General features: G+C 42.0%; 1 protein-coding gene across 1 annotated transcript in view; it reads right to left on the bottom strand.

Moving 5' to 3' along the window:
* syt14a (synaptotagmin XIVa) overlaps window positions 1-21401 on the bottom strand; it is a 371819-nt gene that overhangs the window by 346048 nt on the left and 4370 nt on the right. The window contains exon 2 of the mRNA XM_070889413.1: window positions 10140-10187. Coding sequence (XP_070745514.1) covers window positions 10140-10187 — 48 coding nt within the window. The remainder of the gene's footprint in view (window positions 1-10139; window positions 10188-21401) is intronic.

Below are 21401 nucleotides of genomic sequence, written 5' to 3'. Positions count from 1 at the left end.
GGGGTAGTATGTTATTTGGATGACATACTAATTTCAGCACCAAATAGGCAAATTCATAATAACATATTGAATGAAGTCCTCAAACGGCTAGAGAAGCACAGAGTACGAGTGTCTGCTCGTAAGTGTGAGTTATTTAAAAACTCAGTGGAGTACTTAGGGTACAGAGTAGAGAAAGATGGTTTACATCCAACCATGGAAAAATTGGATGCAATTAGAAATGCACCCACTCCCAGGAATGTCACTGAACTTCGTCATTCTTGGGTCTTTTGAACTATTATGGGAAGTTCCTATCAAATTTGGCTACAGTATTACATCCACTGAATGAACTTTTGAAAAAACAGGTCCATTGGAAGTAGTCAAAAATATGCGATACAGCATTCAAGGAGTGTAAAAGCAAATTGGTAGAGAGCACCATGTTAGTTCACTATGACATATCTAAGGAGATTAAGCTAGCATGTGATGCCTCTCCGCATGGAGTTGGGGCAGTAATCTCTCATGTATTAAGGAATGGGGAGGAGAGACCAATTGCTTTTGCTTCACGCACTCTCAGTGCCAGTGTGAGTAATTATGCGCAAATTGAAAGGGAAGCTTTGGCATTAATTTTTGGGGTCAAGAAGTTTCACAAATACTCGTATGGTCGTAAGTTTACCATCGTTACGGTCCATAAGCCCCTAAAAGCAATCCTCCATCCAAAGTCCCCAGTTCCAATATAGCTGCAGCCCGAATGCAGAGATGGGCTTTGATTTTGTCAGCATATACATATGATATTGAATACAGATGATCAGCTGATCACAGTAATGCTGATGCAATGTTTAGATTGCCTTCCCCATCACAAGTTACACCCGATAGGGAATAAGTGATTTATTTTTCATACATTGATGAACTGCCAGTCACAGCTGAAGAGATTGGTAGAGCAACCAAACGTGACCCAGTGATGTCAAAAGTGTATGAGTATATGGCAAATGGATGGCCAAACCAGGTAACAGACAAAGGTACACATCCATTCTTCATTCGTAGGAATGAATTATCAGTCGATAAAGATTGTATCATGTGGGGTGCAAGAGTGGTTATAACAAATAAATTCAGGTCCAAATTATTAGGAAACCTCCATGACCAGCACCTGGGAATGTGCTTGACCAAGAGTTTTGCACGCAGTTATTTATGGTGGCCAGGTCTTGATAAAGATAAAGGGTACATCGTGAGTCAGTGTACGACATGTCAATCGGTAAGCAAGCAACCACCACCAGTACCATTACAACCATGGAAATGGCCTCCCAGGGTGTGGCAAAGGCTACATATTGATTTTGCTGAGTTAGAAGGACAACAATTGTTCATTGTGATTGATAGCCATTCGAAGTGGGTTGAGGTGTTTCCAATGTGGAAAATAACAACAAGTAAAACATTGGACATTTTATGAAAATTATTTTCTTCATTTGGCCTCCCTGAAGAAATTGTTTCGGATAATGGACCACAATTTCGTTCAGAAGAATTTGCACAATTCACGAACGAAAATGGTGTGAAACATACTAACGTTCCGCCATACCATCCTGCTTCGAATGGTGCAGCAGAGCGCACTGTACAAATTGTAAAACGTGCCCTCATAAAACAAATGTTAAATCCAAATCCAAGGAAACGACAGTTGTCATTGGATCACAAATTGGCGAATTTTTTGATTATATATCAAAATACTCCTCATACAACTACGGGTAGAACACCAGCAGAGTTGTTTCTCAAATGACAGCCACGAACCAGATTCTCGTTGTTAAAGCCTAATTTGGCACAGTCCGTAGAAGAGACACAATTAAGACAGAAAGAGAATCATGATAGAGGTAGAGTAAAGAGAGAAGTGTGAAATTAAACCAGAAGGTGAGAGAGAAGAACCATCACCATAAATGGTTAAAGTGGTTACCAGGAAGAGTGGTGAAGGTATGTGGTCCTCGCACATATTTGGTAAAGATGTTTGATAATGGACAGGTTAGGTCTGTTCATATTGATCATATTTTACCTACAGACATGGAAGAAGTTGAAAGTGGGAATGATTCAATTATTTCTGACTCATCAGAGAGTTTTGATACACCAGTAGCAAATCCTAAATCCAATGTACTGGAAACAAATCCAGGAGAGAATCAGAATGAAAGTCTGAGTCCGAGTCAGGAAAACAAAGAGCTTGAAGTTAGAGTGAGTTCAAATGAAAATCAAGGAAATTCCGTGGAGGAAAACATTCCTCAAGATGAGCCTCGAATGAGTGTGAAATCGACACCAGGTTTGGAAGGTTCTGTTCGAGAGCGAAGGTATCCTCTTCGAAACAGAAAACAAGTTGTAAAGTTAAATTTGTAAATATGGGAAAAAAAAGTTTGTATCCTGTGTAAACATGAAAGTTATGTATGATGTTTGTTATGATGGCTTCTTCATTAAGGAGGGAGAAGTGTAATGTCTGTAAGCTTGTAATGTTTGTAGCTCCACACTGTGGATGTGGACATATTGTGTATTGCAAGTGCAGGGTTAATAATAAACAGAACCAGGCAGATTTCCAGAGGCTTCCGAGAGAGCTGCCTGCCATGTTGGAAGCTGTGTGTGCTTGTGCTCTGTGAAAATATCATAATTGATAGTGAAGTTGAGATGCATGCAAGGAATTTTGCCCTGTTTGACACGAGAGCAACCGATCCTCCTAAAGGAGAGCTGTGTTCCATGCCGGGCAGGCGATCAATGGTGTATAGCACCTACAGGGTCTAGTAACAAATGCAGAAAAAAATGGCACGCCATAACATAACCATCAGCCATGGCAGTGAGGGGGTATGCCTAATTCCCCAGTAGTCATCCGTTTATATGGTTTTCTTCCCTGAAGAGATGAGGGAGTTCCAAATGCCAAAGGATGAAGGAAGCTTCCTCCATACTGGACCTTCCGATTGCCTCCTCCGCCATCCCCCCCCCCCCCCCGCCCCCTGGGCTTGTTTCCCAGCTGAGCCCCGAACCCCGGTGGCCAGGCGCAGGGCCGATTCTGACGGCCGACGCTACGACACTCCAGCCTTGCTTGAAGACGTTCGGAAGTGGCGTGCGAGTTTAAAAAAAATTTAAACTTTAGAAATCCAAGAAACTTCCATGCACTCCATTGTAAGGTAAAAAAACTTGAACTTTATTATGGATATTTAAAGTGTTCTTGATGCCCTCTAGAAACTTCGATGACAAACAATGGCATCTTTCAGCGCCGATTTCTCAATGGGCACTGCTTTCTGTTAACTAACCAGAAGATTTTTCAGGAGTGGCCAGATATGCTGACCTAGGATTAAAGATTTTTGGACAAACTGCGAAAAATGATGAAAACTGGCACAGATATGAGGGAACAATATGATGTCAAAAAAACCTAACCAAGAAAAATCGTAACTAAAGCGGTTACGCCAGCGCAAATTCCAGGGGGAAACTTTGAATTAAATATTTACGCCAGAAAAAACAGCGCGTGCCAAAAAAATGGCGCAAATTACCCAGGAAAATTAAGCCCATAGACAGGCTAAGTGAGTGGACAAAAATTTGGCAGATAGAGTATAATGTAGGAAAATGTGAGGTTAGCCACTTTGGCAGAAAAAATAGAAAAGCAAATTATAATTTAAATGGAGAAAAATTGCAAAGTGCTTCAGTACAGAGGGCCCTGGGGGTCCTTGTGCATGAAACACAAAAACTTAGCATGCAGGTACAGCAAGTAATCAGGAAGGCAAATGGAATGTTGGCCTTTATTGCAAGGGGCATAGAGTATAAAAGTAGAGAAGTCCTGCTACAACTGTACAGGGTATTGGTGAGGCCACACCTCGAGTACTGCGTGCAGTTTTGGTCTCCGTATTTAAAGAAGGATATACTTGCATTGGAGGCTGTTCAGAGAAGGTTCACTAGGTTGATTCCAGAGATGAGGGGGTTGACTTATGAAGATAGGTTGAGTAGGTTGGGTCTATACTCATTGGAGTTCAGAAGAATGAGAGGTGACCTTATCGAAACATATAAGATAATGGGCCCAAGTTTCCAAACGATAAAAAACGGGCGCCCCTCCAAGCTGGGCGCCCGTTTTTCGCGCCTAAAACGGCGCCCAGGGGGGCGGAGCCTACACTCGCGCCGATTTTGTAAGTGGGAGGGGGCGGGTACTATTTAAATTAGTTTTTTCCTGCCGGCAACGCTGCGCGTGCGCGTTGGAGCATTCGCGCACGCGCAGTGTGAAGGAAACATTGGCACTCGGCCATTTTTGTAGTTCTTTGTAGCTGTTTAATTTTTGAACATTTTTAAATAAAAGCACATTGCCATCAGCACATCAACACTTGCAGCCTTCTCACTGTCTCCTTCCCCCCTCCCCCGCGGGAAGAACGGGCGCCTCCTCCCCGCCCCCCCCGCGGAAAGAACTGGCACCTCCTCCCCCCCCCCGCGGGAAGAACGGGCGCCTCCTCCCCCCCCGCGGGAAGAACGGGCGCCTCCTCCCCCCCCCCCGCGGGAAGAACGGGCCGCCTCCTCCCCCCCCGCGGGAAGAACGGGCGCCTCCTCCCCCACCCCCCCGCGGGAAGAACGGTCGCCTCCTCCCCCCCCCTCCCCACGGGAAGAACGGGCGCCTCCCCCCCCCCCCCCCCACGGGAAGAACGGGCGCCTCAGGCTGACTGCAGCATTCTCTGTGCCTGAAGCACTTTCACACAGGTAGGAAGATGGTTTATTTAATCTTTTCTTTGCTTATAAATGTTTATTCAGGTTGGATTTATTTGTATAATATTTGTAGAAGTATAAATAAGGATTTATTGTAGAATTTAATGACTTCCCTTCCCCCCCTCCCCCCCCCCACCTCGTTCTGGACGCCTAATTTGTAACCTGCGCCTGATTTTTTAATGTGTAGAACAGGTTTTTTCAGTTCTACAAAAATCTTCACTTGCTCCATTCTAAGTTAGTTTGGAGTATGTTTTCACTGTGGAAACTTTGAAATCAGGCGTCAGTGGCCGGACACGCCCCCTTTTGAAGAAAAGAATTCTGTTCCAAAGTAGAACTGTTCTACCTGACTAGAACTGCAGAAAAATAAATGTGGAGAATTGCGATTTCTAAGATAGTCCGTTCTCCACCAGCTGCTCCTAAAAATCAGGCGCAAATCATATGGAAACTTGGGCCCAATGAGAGGGCTCGACAAGTTGGATGCAGAGAGTATATTTCCAATCATAGGGGAAACTAAAACTAGGAGGCATAGTCTCAGCATAAGGGACCGCCCACTTAAAACTGAGATGAGGAAGAATTTCTTCTCTCAGAGGATTGTAAATCTGTGGAATTCTCTGCCCCAGAGAGCTGTGGAGGCTGGGTCACTGAATATATTTAAGGCGGAGATAGACAGATTTTTGAGCGATAAAGGAATAAAGGGTTATGGGGAGCGGGCAGGGAAGTGGAACTAAGTCCATGATCAGATCAGTCATGATCTTATTAAATGGTGCAGCAGGCTCGAGGGGCCAAATGGCATACTCCCTGTTCCTATTTCTTGTGTTCTCATGTTCTTTGTGTCCTCTTCACAACTTGTTTTCCCACCTATCTTTGTATCATCAGTAAATTTGGCTACATTACACTGATTTCCTTCATCCAAGTCACTAATAAAGATTGTAAATAGTTGAGGCCCCAGCACTGATCCCTGCGGCACCCAGTCAATGTGTGTTTGCCAACCTAAAAATGACCCATCTATCCCGACTCTCTGTTTTCTGTTAGTTAGTCAATCCTCTATCCATGCTAATATATATTACCCCCAATCCCGTGAGCTCTTATCTTGTGCAGTAACCTTTTCTGTGGCACCTTATCGAATGCCTTCTGGAAATACAAATACAAAACATCTACTGGTTCCCCTTTATCCACCTTGCTCGGAACATCCTCAAAGAACTCTAGCAAATTTGTCAAACATGATTTCCCTTTCATAAAACCATGCTGACTCTGCTTGATTTTATTATGATTTTCTAAATGTTCTGCTACTACTTCCTTAATAATGGACACCAGCATTTTCCTAATGACAGATGTTAGGTTAACTGGTCTAGAGTTTCCTGCTTTCTGTCTCCCTCCTTTCTTGAATAGCGGCGTTACATTTGAGGGTTTTATGTATTATTATTGATGTTTTTCACCATTCTATTCCATCTCAATCCATTTTCCCGTGAACATTGACCATTTTGCCGTCATTACAACTGCATATGCCGGGCCAATGTTGATAAATGTAGTGTGATGCATTTGGGTCGAGCTAATAGCAAGCATGTGTATACAATGCTGGGCTCTGAATTAAAGTCCCTTGAAAGGAAGAGAGATCTAGGTGTTATGGTGCATGAATCTCTTAAGGTCCTTGTCCAATGCCAAGAGACTATAGTAAAAGCAAATAGGCTACCAGGATGTATAGCTAGAGTAATCTAATACGAAGCAAAGGACACCAAGACCTTGGTTAGGCCATGTATAGAATATTGTGTCCAGTTCTGATACCCTCACATGGTGTGAGATATAAAGGCCCTAGAAAAGTTCAGGGGAGGACCACTAGATTAATGTTTAGTTTAAAAACCCTTAGCTATATCCTGAAGGGACTGAGTGCAATGTATCTAAGTTTGCTGACGACACCAAGCTAGGTGGGATAGTAAGCTGTGAGGAGAACACAAAGTGTTTGCAAAGGGATATCGGTAGACTAAGTGAGTGGGCAGTAAGGTGGAAGATGGTGTATAATGTGGGGAAATGTGAGGTTATTCACTTTGGTAGGAAGAAGAGAAAAACAGAATATTTTTTAAACAGTGAGAAACTTTTAAATATTGGTGTTCAGAGAGATTTGGATGTCCTTGTGCAAGAAACACAGAAAGCTAGCATACAATAAGGAAGGCAAATGGCATGTTGTCCTTTATTGCAAGGGAGTTTGAGTATAAGAGTAAGGAAGTCTTGTTAAAATTGTACAGGGCCTTGATGAGACCACACCTGGAGTACTGTGCACAGTTTTGGTCTCCTTACCTAAGGAAGGATATACTTGCCTTGGAGCTGGTACAACGGAGGTTCGCAAGACTGATTCCTGGGATGAGAGGGCTGTTTTATGATGAGCGATTGTGTAGAATGGGCCTATACTCTCTGGAATTTAGAAGAATGAGAGGTGATCTCGTTGAAACATACAAGATTCTGAAGTGAGGGTTTGTTTCCCCTGGCTGGAGTGTCTAGAACTAGGGGGCACAGTCTCAGGATAAGGGATAGGCCATTTAAGACAGAGATGAGGAGAAATTTCTTCACTCATGAGGGTTGTGAATCTTTGCAATTCTCTGCCCCAGAGGACTGTGGATGTTGAGTCTCTGAATATATTCGAGGTTAAGATAAATAGATTTTTGGAGTCTTGGGGAATCAAGGGAGATGGAGATTGGATAGGAAAGTGGAGTTGAGGTTGATGATCAGCCATGATCTTATTGAATGGTGGAGCAGGCTCGAGGGGCCATAGGGCCTATTCCTGACCCTATTTCTTATGTTCTTATGTTCTAATAGGCTCAGGAAGCTGGATCTTTTTACTCTAGAAAAGCGTAGACTTCATTAAAGCATTAAAGCGGGACTAGAATGTGTACATGTGTACAGATTATTTGAATTAGATAAGTTAGGGAGAATGAAGGGACAAGCATTTAGATCACGTAATCCTAGAACTAGATTAAATGTCAGGAGATTTTTCTTTTCCCAAAGGGTTATTGACCTTTAGATTAAGTTGCCAACTTTTGCGGTGCAAACGTTCAAGAGGAAGCTGGACAGGTTCATTGAAGGAAGCTGATACCACCGAGTATAAAATGTAGATAGGATGTGGGATAATGAGATTCTTGGAATTGATTTTAGATTGGCTTCGGAATAGGAGAGGAACTTCCTAGAATTCTTTCTTCCGTGAATTGGCCTATGTTGTTTTTGTTTTAAATCTTGTATTTTGCCTCTCCCAGGAGATTACATGGGTGCTGGTGGGTGGAGATTGTATTGTTTAAATTACAACATGTCTAAATGAAACAGGCTCGATGTACCAGTAGGTCTTTTTCTATCCATCTTTTTCGTATGTTCATACGAATCAACATTATTCAATGTGACGTGTGCACACTGGGTACATGGTAAATGAAATCCTCTGGCAATAGCACAAGACCATGAATAATTAAAATTGTTTGGTGAATTACCACCCCAATCAATGGGGCGGGGAATAAAGGGAAAATGTCCCTTTTCTTGTGAAATTTCCCTTGTCTTGGGGCTGTATTTGGGGCGACAGAGGGATGGAAGCGAATCGGGAGCGGGACGGAAGGTGGGCGATGTCATCAGCGCCGCGCTGAGCATGTCAGCGCGACGCTGATGACGTCAGCGTAATGCGCACGTCCGTGTCGTGCTGACGCTTAGCTACGTCTCTCCCCTACGTGCCTACTTGGCACCCATTGGGCCACCAGGAAGGACTTCGGCTGGGCCAGCAGACCGACATCCAAGAGGGTGTGCCGGACTGCCTGTGGCAGCCTGGTCGAACCTGTGACCACCATTGTCGGGCCGATCATAGAGTCAGCCGACAATTAAAATAAAATAGCAGCTGCGGCGGTGTGCCCTCGCCTTTAAGGGCGGACACGCCGCCCAGCTGTCGGGGCATCAATAAGCGGTGGAATGATTCTTTGAGGGCAATGTGGGTTCTGGGCGGGGATCAGGCAGTGCGCACTCTTATGATATCATTACCACCGTTCACACAGGAGGGGAGCGGTCAGGATCTGCGCCTCAAAAAATCAAGAGGGCAATGATCCAATCGTCAGAGAGTTTGAGGTGGTAACTGCTCTCAAAAAAAGGGGCAATTTCGGCCCCACGAGCACTTACATACCAAGTCCAGTGGTCCACAATTATCTGTCTGATGATTTACCAACTATTAAAGGAAGCTGCAGCACTAATGTGCATGGTCAGTTTAACGAGTAATGTATTGGTTCCAACACAAGACAAGGAGCTGATGCAATGACTATATGTTCTTTGCTTGCTAATGTTAATGATTTTTCACTTTCATAAAATGATACAGCACAGAAGGAGATCATTTAGACCATCATGTCAGTGCCGGCTCTTTGAAAGGGAAATAAATTAATCACACTGCCCTAGTTGTACCCCATAGCCCACCAATTTTTTCCTTTCCAAGTAGATATTCAATTTCCTTTTGAAGTTGCTATTGAATCTGCTTCCGCCACCCTTTCAGGCAGTGCATTCCAGTTCATAACAATTCACTGCGTAAAAAAAATTCTCTTCATTTCCCTTCTGACTGCACGGAATACATCAGGACTGTTTGATTATTGAATATTTTTCTTAAACTTCTAGCATTTTTTGCTCAGTAGTTTTTCTTCAAATAATTTTGAAAAACAAGAGTACAATTTCAAAGCTTAACTGAGGTAAAATTTTAATTGAATGTTTTAATAAAAACAGAAACAGAGAGACTGAAGTTGGGGTGAGAGAGACTGGGGCAGAACTGGGCAGACTCATAGACAAAGAGTTCTTATTTTATTTAATGTTACTTCAATTTAAAAATAAACACCAACTGAATTTTGAAGCCAACTAATTATCTCCATCTGTACCGATAAAGTCAATGCTAATTTCATATACTTGAGATACAATTTCCATTGAAGTCAATTGTAACAAAAATCATGGGAGGTGTATAATGGACGGCCGGGCCGATATTGCATGTTTTACACTTTTGTCTAAAGTCAAAATTACTCCAGGAGAACCAAAAAGAATTAAGGGGAGAGAGATAGCAGAAAAGAAAAAAAAGACAGAAGCAGAAAGGGAGAGACAGAGAGAAACAGCAACGCAAAGACATCAGAGACAAGTAAAAGAATGATCACTTTATCTGGCTTACCATGTACAACACCATGGAAGATCGACTAGTAAAAATTAAATAATCAAATTAAAATCATGGACAGAAATTTCCTCTGTATAATAAAATTGTTATCCCGTTTATAGAGATCAGGTTTATGATTTTATTATCCTTTAGTACACAAAAGAATTTTCCCTGTGGTTGGTTAAAAAAAATACTAACCAAAATTGGTAGCAAAATCAGCAATCAATCACATGCAACACCAAGTTAATTAATAATGATTTATTTTTCAATAAACTCTCCTTTCCCTCCATACAGATTTATAACATTTTTATCTTTGTCACAGTTTTCTTACCTTTGCGGATACATATAAGTTCATGAACTCCACAAGTACGTTCTCCACCTGTGGAAAGATACATTTATCATTAGTTAAATGTTTTTATTTAAATGCTAACTATAAAGAGTGGTGCTGGGTTTCAATACATTTCCTTCAAATGAAATGAAGGGATAAAGGAACAAAGAAAGAATAGAAATCAGTTGTGTTTTTGCAGCACCTTTCACATGCACAGCACATGCTCAACCCAAGTGAACCCCTAAATTTCATTGGATAGTAATAGGACTCCCATCTGATGCCGATAGCCTCAGTAAATACTGGACAAAATCCAGGTTGATAAGTGGCAAGTAACATTCATGCCACACAACTTGTAGGTAATGACTATCTCCAATACGAGAGTGACTAAACACCTCCCCCGACGGTCAATGGCATTACCATTGCGAAGACCTTCAACATCCTGGGCCACTAACTCACTACTAACTCGAAACTCAAGTGAACCAGTCGCACAAATGCCATGTTCTACAGTAAGTAACTCACGTCAGGAATGAATCATAGAATGGGGACAGCACAGAAGAAAGCCATTTGGCCAGTCAAGCCTCTGCCAGCTCTCTGCAAGAACGCCTCAGCCAGTCCCACTACCCCGTCCTTTCCCCGTAGCCCAGCAATTTTTTTTCTTTCAGGTGCTTATCCAACTCCCTTTTGAAAGCTCTGATTAAGTTTGCCTCCACCGCCCTTTCAGGCAGTGCATTCCAGATCCTAACCACTCGCTGTGTAACCACTCGCTGTATAAAAAGGTTTTTTTCTTATGTTGCCTTTGGTTCTTTTGCCAATCACCTTAAATCTGTGCCCTCTGGTTCTTAACCCGTCTGCCAATGGGAACAGTTTCTCTCTATCTACTCTGTCCAGATCCCTCATAATTTTGAACACCTCTATCAAATCTCAACTCAATCTTCTCTGCTCTAAAGAGAACAACCCCAGCTTCTCCAGTCTATCCACATAACTGAAGTCCATCATTCCTGGAATCATTCTCGTAAATCTTTTCTGCACCCTCTCTAAGGCCTTCACATCCTTCCTAAAATGCGGTACCTAGAATTGGACACAATACTGCAGTTGAGGCCGAACCAATGTTTTATACAGGTTTATCCTAATTTCCATGCTTTTCTACTCGATACCTCTACTCATGAAGCCCAGGATCCCATATGCTTTTTTAACTGCTTTCTCAACCTGCCCTGCCACCTTTAACGATTTGTGCACATGTACCCCCAGGTCTCTCTGTTCATGCATCCACTTCTTTAGGTTTGTACCCTTTAGTTTATATTCCTCTCCTTATTCTTTCTACCAAAATGTATCACTTCACACTTTTCTGTGTTAAATTTCATCTGCCATGTGTCCGCCCATTCCACCAGCCTGTCTCTGTCCTCTTGAACTCCATCACTATCCTTCTCATTGTTCACTATATTTCCAAGTTTTGAAATTGTACCCTGTACACCCACACCCAAGTCATTAATATATATCAAAAAAAGCAGTGGTCCAAGTACCGACCCCTGGGGAACTCCACTATGTACCTTCCTTCAGTCCATTCACCACTACTCTGTTTCCTGTCACTTAGCCAATTTTGTATCCATACTGCCACTGTCCCTTTTATTCCATGGGCTTCAACTTTGCTGGCATTATATGGCCCTTTGTCGAATGTCTTTTAGAAATCTATGTACACCACGTCAACCGCATTGCCCTCATCAACCCTCTCTGTTACCTCATCAAAAAACTTGATCAAGTTGGTTAAACATGGTTTGCCTTTAATAAATCTGCCCTTAATTAATCCACACTTGTCCAATCTTATCCCTGATTGTTCTTTCTAAAAGCTTCCCCACTGCCAAGGTTAACCTGACCAGCCTATAGTTGCTGGGTTTATCTTTACACACTTTTTGAATGAGGATGGGACATTTGCAATTCTCCAGTCCTCTGGCACCACCCCCATTTCTAAGGAGGATTGGAAGATTATGGCTAGTATCACCACGATTTCTTCCTTCACTTCCCTCAGCATCCTAGGATGCATCCCATCCGGTCCTGGTGACTTACCTACTTTAAGTAGAGCCAGGCTTTCTTGTACCTCATCTTTATCAATTCTTATCACAGCCAGTATTTCCTCTACCTCCTCCTTTACTTGGTGAAGACAGATGCAAAGTACTCATTTAGTACCTCAGCCATACCCTCTGCCTAGGTCTCCTTTTTGATCCCGAATCGGCCCCAACCCTCCTCTTATTACCCGTTTACTATTTATATGCCTATAGAAGACTTTTGGATTACTTTTTATGTTAGCTGCCATTCTATTCTCATATCCTCTCTTTGCCCTTCTTATTTTACTTTTCACTTCTCCTAAATATCTATATTTAGCCTGATTCTCAGATGTGTTCTCGACTTGACATTTGTCATATGCACTCTTTTGTCATTTAGTTGCCCTACCTTTCCCCCTAGTGGGAATGTGCCTTGGCTGTACCCGAACTATTTCCTCTTTAAAAGGCAGCCCATTGTTCCACTACAGTTTTGCCTACCAATCGTTGATTCCAATTTACCCGGGCCAGATCCATTCTCATGAAATTTGCCTTCCTCCAATTAAGTATTTTTTACTAGATTGTTCCCTGTCCTTTTGCATAGCTAATCTAAATCTTATGATTCCAAGATCACTGTTCCCTAAACGTTCACTTGCTGACTTGACCTACCTCATTCCCCAGAACAAGATCCAGCAATGCCTCCTTCCTTGTTGGACTGGAAACATACTGATCAAGAAACTTCTCCTGAACACACTAAGAAATTCTTCTCCCTCTATGCCTTTACACTATTATTATCCCAGTCTATATTAGGATAGTTGAAGTCCCCCATTATCACTACTATATAGTTCTTGCATGTCCCTGTAATTTCTCTGCAAATTTGCTCCTCCATATTTTCCCCACTAGTCAGTGGCCTATATGTGATGGAATATTCTCCACTAACTTGATTAGATGCAGCGGCAACAGTCAAGAAGCTTGACACCAACCAGGACAAAATTAACTCACTGGTGCCACTTACTTTTGTAAATGAATAGTTTTAACTAATAAAAACAGTACTAAGATAATCTGGCATATTTGCAAAATGAAATGCAGGCATGAGCTTTTATTTTTCTTGGTCATTCCTAAATTAGTTCACAAAAAAGAGTAGAGTTTAACATTTATTAAAATGGGACTAGTAATGATGGCAGCTTTAGAGGTTGATGCTGCGACATCACAACAACAGCTTGTATTTATATAGCACCTTTTACGTAGAAAAAACAAAAGGGTAATCAAACAAAAATTGACACCAAGCCAAAAAGGGAGATATTAGGAGGGGAGACTAAAACGTTGCTCAAAGAAATGGGTCAAAGGAGGAGAGGGAGGGGGAGAGGCAGAACATAAGAGCATAAGAATTATGAGCAGGAGTAGGCCATTTGGCCCCTCGAGCCTGCTCCGCCATTCAATAAGCTTATGGCTGATCTTCTACCTCAACTCCACTTTCCTGCACTATGCCCATATCTCTTGATTCCCTTAATATTCAAAAATCTATCGATCTCTGCCTTGAATATACTCGACGACTGAGTATCCACAGCCCTCTGGGGTAGAAAATTCCAAAGATTCACCACCCTCTGAGTGAAGAAATTTCTCCTCACCTTAGTCCTAAATGGCCAAACCCTTATTCTGCGACTGTGACGCCTAGTTCTAGACTCCCCAGCCAGGGGAAACATCCTCCCTACATCTACCCTGTCAAACCCTGTAAGAATTGTGTATGTTTCAATGGTGTCACCTCTCATTCTTCTAAAATCTATAGGCCTAGTCTAGTCAATCTCTCCTCATAGGCTAATATACCATTTGCTTTCTTAATTGCTTGGTGTACCGGCATGTTAACTTTCCGTGATTCATGTACAAGGACACCCAGGTCCCTCTGAACACCAACATTTTCCAATCTCTCACCATTTAGAAAATACTATTTCTATTTTACCTGCCAAACTTCACACTTCTCTACATCATATTCCATTTGCCATGTTCTTGCCCACTCACTTAGCCTGTCTATATCCCCTTGAAGTCTCTTTGCACGCTCCTCATAACTTACATTCCTACCTAGCTTTGTATCACCAGCAAAAGTGGATATATTACATTTGGTACCCTCATCCAAATCATCAATATAGATTGTGAATAGCTGAGGCCCAAGCGCTGATCCTTGCAATACCCCACTAGTTACAGTCTGCCAACCTGAAAATGACCCGCATATTCCTACTCTCTGTTTTCTATCCGTTAAGCAATCCTCAATCCAGGCTAGTATATTACCCCCAATCTCATGAGCTCTAATTGTGTTTAATAACCTCTTGTGTGGCACTTTATCAAATGTCTTCTGAAAATCCAAATGCACCACATCCACTAGCTCCCCCTTATCTATTCTGCTAGTTACAACCTCAAAAAACTCTAAGAGTTGTCAAACATGATTTCCCTTTCATAACTCCATGTTGACTCTGCCCAATACTATTATTATTTTCTAAGTGACCTGTTTCCACGTCCTTAATAATAGATTCTAGCATTTTCCCTACTACTGATGTCACGCTAATTGGTCTGTAGTTCCCCATTTTCTCTCGCCCTCCTTTCTTAAATAGTAGGGTTACATTTACTACCTTCCAATCCGTGGAAACTTTTCTAGAATCTATGGAATGTTGGAAATTGACAACTAATGCATTCACTATCTCTATAGCCATCTATTTCAATACCCCAGGATGTAGGCCATCAGGTCTAGGGGATTTATCAGCTTTCAGTCCCATTAATTTCGCCAGTACTATTTTTTTACCAATACTAATTTCTTTCAGTTCCTCATTCTCGCTAGACCCTTGGTTCTCCACTATTTCCGGGAGGTTTTTTGTGTCTTCTTCTGTGAAGACAGACGCAAAGTAATTGTTTAATTTCCCTGCCATTTCCTTATTCCCCATTATAATTTCTCCTGTCTCATCTGTAAGGGACCCACATTTATTTTCGCTAATCTTTTCCTTTTTATATACCTATAAAGGCTTTAACAGTCTGTTTTTATACAGTGTCAGCTGTGGCTCAGTGTAGCACACTCGCCTCTAAGTCAGAAGGTTGTGGGTTCAAGTTCCACTCCAGGAAACTGAGCACATAAAACTAGACTGACACTCCAGTGCAGTGCTGAGAGAGTGCTGTGCTGTCAGAGGTGCCATCTTTCGGATGAGACACTAAACCGAGACCCCATCTGTCCTCTCAGGTGGATGTAAAAGAGCCCATGGCACTATTCTGAAGAAGAGCAGGGTAGTTATCCCCGGTGTCCTGGCCAATATTTCATCATCATAAGCAGTCGAGGAAGACTTGCTTCCAATCTTAGCATGAGTTCTTAGATGGCTTTACAGTCCAATACGAGAACCACAGTCTCTGTCACAGGTGGGACAAATAGTCGTTGAGGGAAGGGGTGGGTGGGACTGGTCTACCGCACGCTCTTTTCACTGCCTGCGCTTGATTTCTGCATGCTCTCGCCAACGAGACTCAAGGTGCTCAGCGCCCTCCCGGATGCACTTCATCCACTGGTCTTTGGCCAGGGACTCTCAGGTGTCAGTGGGGATGTTGCACTTTATCAGGGAGGCTTTGAGGATGTCCTTGTAACATTTCCGCTGCCCTCCTTTGGCTTGTTTGCTGTGAAGGAGTTCCGAGTAGAGCGCTTGCTTTGGGAGTCTCGTGTCTGGCATGCGAACTATGTGGCCTAGCCAGCGGAGCTGATGAAGTGTGGACAGTGCTTCAATGCTGGGGATGTTGGCCTGGACGAGGATACTAACATTGGTGTGTCTGTCCTCCCATGAGATTTATAGGATCTTGCGGAGACATCATTGGTGGTATTTCTCCAGCGACTTGGTCTATGTTTCTGAGCCATACAGGAGGGCAGGTATTACTACAGCCCTGCAGACCATGAGCTTGGTGGCAGCTTTGAGGGCCTGGTCTTCAAACACTCTTTTCCTCAGGCAGCCGAAGGCTGCACTGGAGGCGGTGTTCAATCTCGTCGTCAACGCCTGCTCTTGTTGATAGGAGGCTCCCGAGATAAAGGAAGTGGTCCACATTGTCCAGGGCCACGCCATGGATCTGGGGGGCAGTGCTGTGCAGCGAGGACAGGCTTGTGGAGGACCTTTGTCTTATTGATGTTTAGCGTAAGGCCCGTGCTTTCGTACGCCTCAGTAAATATGTCCTGGAGTTCAACCTCTGTATGTGCACAGACGCAGGCATCGTCCATGTACTGTAGCTCGGCGGCAGAGGTTGGGGTGATCTTGGATCTGGCCTGGAGACAGTGAAGGTTGAACAGGTTCCCACTGGTTCTGTAGTTTAGTTCCACTCCAGCGGGGAGCTTGTCGACTGTGAGGTGGAGCATGGCAGCAAGGAAGATTGAAGTGGAAATATATTTGGCCAATATTTCCAGTATTGATCAATATTTATCCCTCAATCAACATAACAAAAACAGATTATCTGGTCATTATCACATTGCTGTTTGTATGAGTTTGCTGTGTGCAAGTTGGCTGCCGCGTTTACCACTTTACAACAGTGAGTACATTTCAAAAGTACTTCATTGACTGTAAAGCACTTTGAGATGTCCAGTGGTCGTGAAAGGTGCAATATAAATGCATACTTTTTTTCTCTTGCTAGTTTACTCTCATATTCTATTTTCCCTTTCTTTATCAATTTCTTGGTCCTCCTTTGCTGAATTCTAAAATCCTCCCAGTGAGGTCTTTGTTTTGTAATTCAGGAGCTTAGAGCCCAGATGGCTGAAGTCACGTGGCAGCTGTTGATGATTCTCCCATTCCCAATAACACCTCTTCTAGACTAATCTTTTGTTTCTTTACCTGTCTCATTACCATCTCCTTTTGCTTTGTACAACCATCCTTTTGTCATTTAATCACTCCTGCCTTTCATCCTACCAGACTTTCCCTTTTGTTATTTCCTCCCCTCCCCCTTTCCCTGCCTCTGCACTTGCTTAAAATCTATTATATCTCTAACTTTTTCCAGTTCTGCCAAAAGGTCATCGACCTGAAACGTTAACTCTCTTTCTCTCTCCATAGATGCTGCCTGGCCTGCTGAGATTTTCCAGCATTTCTGTTTCTATTATTGATGACATAAAATCAGTGAAGTCGAGAGAGGTGGTAAAAAGATAGAGCTGGGTGTCATCAGTGTACATGTGGAACCATACCCCATATCTGTGCAAAAAGTCACCCAAAGGCAATATGTAGATGAGGAAAAGCAGGAGCCAAGGATAGATCCTTAGGTGACTCTAGAGGTAACAGTGCGGGGCGGGAAGAAAAGCCATTGCCGGAGATACTCTAGCTATGGTTAGATAGGTAAGAGTGAAACCAAGCCAGGGCAGTCCCACTAGACAATGGAGGACAGACATTGGAAATGGATGATTTGTTGACCATGACAAAGGCTGAAGGAAGGTCAGGAAGTATGAAGAAGGATCACAATCACAGAGAATGTAATTTGCGACTTTTGTAAGAGTCATTTTAGTGCTGTGATGGGGAGCAAACCTGATATGAGAGTTATGGGAAAGATCGGCATAGATTTGGGAGGCGACAACACGTTCAAGGACTTTGGAGAGGAAAGAGGTAAGAGGTGGGGCAGTAGTTTACAAAGACTGATGGGTCAAGTGGAATATTTTTAGAATGAGGGTGATGATGGCAGTATTAAATGGGAGGAAGAAAATACCTGAGAAGAGGGAACAGTTTACAATGTCAGCTATCATAGGAACCAGGAAGGAAATAGAATCAAGAGAGCAGGAGTTGTGTCCCATGGATAAGATAAACAAGAGAAAGACGCAAGTTCAGAGCTAGGGTGATGGGAAAAGGGAAGGAGGGTCACAGAAGAGGCAGCTGAACAGAAGTTCATGAGCTCCATTCACTTCTTGTTGAAAGTGAGGAGGCAGGTGAGAGGCATTTAAGGAGACAGTTGGTTGTGGATTTTTTTTAAGTGTTTTTCTTTGCTTTTCAGAATGATCCTGAAGTAGTGAGTGCTTTTGGCAGAAGAGAACAAGACCAATGCTTGATGTGGTCCATTCAGATCGAACGATGGATGGCTAAACCAATTGCCCACCAGATACACTCACTTCTGTGCCCTTTGAACTTGAGGGAGCAAAGATGAGGGCCATATGAGGGGGAACAACCAGGCTGAGAAAAAGTAAGAGTTTTATTGGAGACATGGGCAATATAGATGATGGTAAAGGAGTGGTTGAGCAGATCAACAATTGCAGAAGTAGTGTAGTGAATGAAGGGCCACAGCCTAGACAGTTTGGAGTTTGAAAGTGCAATTATAAATGAATTGGAGATTTTTTTCCAGCTGTGGACGCAGAAGGAAGTGAGATTGGAAGAGGGTAAGGGCTGTGGGTGGTGAGGATTGGTTGGAAGTGGTCTTGTCTGTGATTGAGAAGATGAGAGTAGAAAGACCACAATAGCATCTATGAATGCAATTATACAGAAACTTTTGCATTGATGTAAAGCAGTAACGAATGCCAATTAGCTCGAAAGTTACAGTATAACTCGGGTGTCTGATCCCAATTTGACACCTGCACATGGAGTAGTGGGTCATAGATTCACTCACGCACTGATGAGTCTTGACCTCAGCTCAGCAGCTGTGGGGAGGTGTTGAGATAAGGTCTTTCATCTTCCTTTGGGAGGAGGGAAAATTAGAGGGAAAACTATTCTCAAATTTCCTATGGAATGTTTTTAATGGTATGCTTCTAACAATAAAAATGTACAGAATTCCTTACTGCGATCCAGACAGAAAAACATCAAGCATATAACTTCAATCAGTAACTGTACCCGCAGTATAACTGCAGCCTATGTGAATGAGCTAACGAAAAATCATAAAATCATTGGAGGAGAGTCAGGGGTTGCAAAAGCACAAAAAAAAAGAGCAAGAGAAAAATGTAAGGTGACAACTGGCACTTGTCCTATAGTTTTCTAATTTCCTTAGTAATCCATGCTAGTCTTTTTAATTGATAATGTGCACATTCACACAATCTCACTTACTTTAGTCAATCCACCAACATATGAAGCAATTATTCCCAAAATTCCCACCCTAAGTCATGCCAATGGCAAACTCATGCTCCAAGTTTCAGCTGAAACTGGAATTATACCTCAGGTTCCTCAGTTCTAAGCTCTCATTGAAGTACTCATCATTTTGATTCTGTCCCAAGGGTTTCCTTAGATGATGGGAGTGATCATCCTTAGCTATCATGTAATAGAATACTTCGGAAGTTGTTGTTAAACATTTTATGGTAGTAAAATGTAGTTTTTCCCTACTTAATTTTTTTCTGCTATGGTTATTTTGAGCTGGACAGCTAACATTGTAAACTGACAGAGAAATACTTGGTAATATTTCTTCCTTTAAAAAAAACCTTAAGAAAAATAATTTAAAATGAACATTAGCTCCAAGGTAATTACAAATTGGAGCTTGTTTACTGGCAAGTTATCATTCAGGTTGAACTAATAGCCTTTGGTCTATGACTAACCCTATTTGGCTTACAAATGTGGATTTAAAATAAACAATATTTATCTAATCATCACTGTACAAGAAGTAATTTTCTTACAAAAGCAAAATACTACAGATCCTGGAAATCTGAAATAAAAACAGAAAATGCTGGAAATACTCAGCAGATCAGGCAGAGAAACAGAGTTAACCGGTCGATAAACATTTGTCAGAACTGACAGCATTTTCTGTTTTTATTTAAGTAATTTAGTTAAATCTGCTTAATTACCATAACTATTTAATCTTTACTTTTCTGTGTTAAAACTGTATACTTTATTATATTTAATCTTTGTAATAATGTAGGCAAATTAGAACAATTGATTTTGAAGAAAATCATGACATACAGAATTTTTAGACCCGCAAACAATGCTATTGATGCTGTGAAGACTGACATCTTCTAGAAATACAAATATTTTAACAATATTTACTTGTTAATAATTGAGTTTTTAATGGTACTACCAACAAAAATTAAAGCTATCCACTTTTTTTGTGTTTGAGCATTTTCTTTTCTTACTGATATTATTTTACTGGCATGCAAAACCATGTAACTTCTGTTGGAGATTTTATCAGGGTTACATGCATGGAGAATCTGAGGAAATTATTTATTTTATTCTACTTTTTTCTCTCGAAACTGCTAAATACAGTGAGACAATTACATCTTAATAATGTAATATTCTGTATTTTAGATTAATTGCATTTTCAGTTTACACTATATGTTGCACATGCTGTTCCTGTCACTATTCATTTCCACTCACACATAAACACTTGCACATAGAGAGAAATCGTCTTACATGTCCCAGAATAAAGCAGCAGCTTTAAAACGAGGCTGTGAAAAACAGTTTTCATGTTCCCTTTCTCCAGATCGTTAAAAGTCAGAAAACATTACCAGAGCAGGCACCTATGTTAAAATCTCTATAAAATCTTGTCTCAATTAAATAATTACACATCAACATTCTCATAATGTGGGAAGACTTTACTGTGACAAAATAAATTGATGTTAGCAGATAAAAGTTTTATTACGGATTATTTAACAAAATTCCCTTCTTCGACCCACATTGTAACATAACTCTTTTCTGTTCCAGTTTGCAGTTGTTGGACGGCGTGGACACAACATGAGTCAGGCTATTTTTAATAGTTGCAACATTATATCATTGAATGACAGGACATAAATTCATACTCACTATCATCCATGTGATATGTTCCTTTTTTACTCACTAATTTCTCCCCTCCCCTCCTTATCTCTTCAGAAGGTGTTGAATCCTTGCTCGGATATGGTTTCACAAATAATGATAGTGCTCAAGTAATTTGTGCAAGTGGTCATCAATTGTATATGAGTATTAAGTACCTGGTGCTATGTTATTTGACTGTGGTAGACATCATAGCTGAGCTTGGTCCCTTGTTGACCTCACATCCACTTCCAGCAGGGTTCAATTTATAGCAATCAAAGGGGAAACCTGGACAATCTTGTTATCTCCCTATTGCAGGGTTCTGAGGCTAACTGCAGTGCCTCAGCACCACCATCTCCGCAACTCTGCGAACACCACCCCCGCCTCCCCACCCCACCCATTCCAGCTGAAATCAGCTAACTTGGCACAGATATATTATTATGGGCTAGAAATTACGTAGCGCCCCGTTTGGGGACAAGAACTTTTTGCGGGAGTACAAACTTCCGAGTTAGCGCTTCAGGAGGGAAGTGGAGCGCTAAATCAAGTGCTACCACTTC

This window comes from Pristiophorus japonicus, chromosome 9, assembly GCF_044704955.1.
Source record: "Pristiophorus japonicus isolate sPriJap1 chromosome 9, sPriJap1.hap1, whole genome shotgun sequence".
NCBI lineage: Eukaryota > Metazoa > Chordata > Chondrichthyes > Pristiophoridae > Pristiophorus > Pristiophorus japonicus.
Note: the sequence above shows the minus strand (reverse complement) of the source record. Positions and strands in the feature narration are given on the sequence as shown.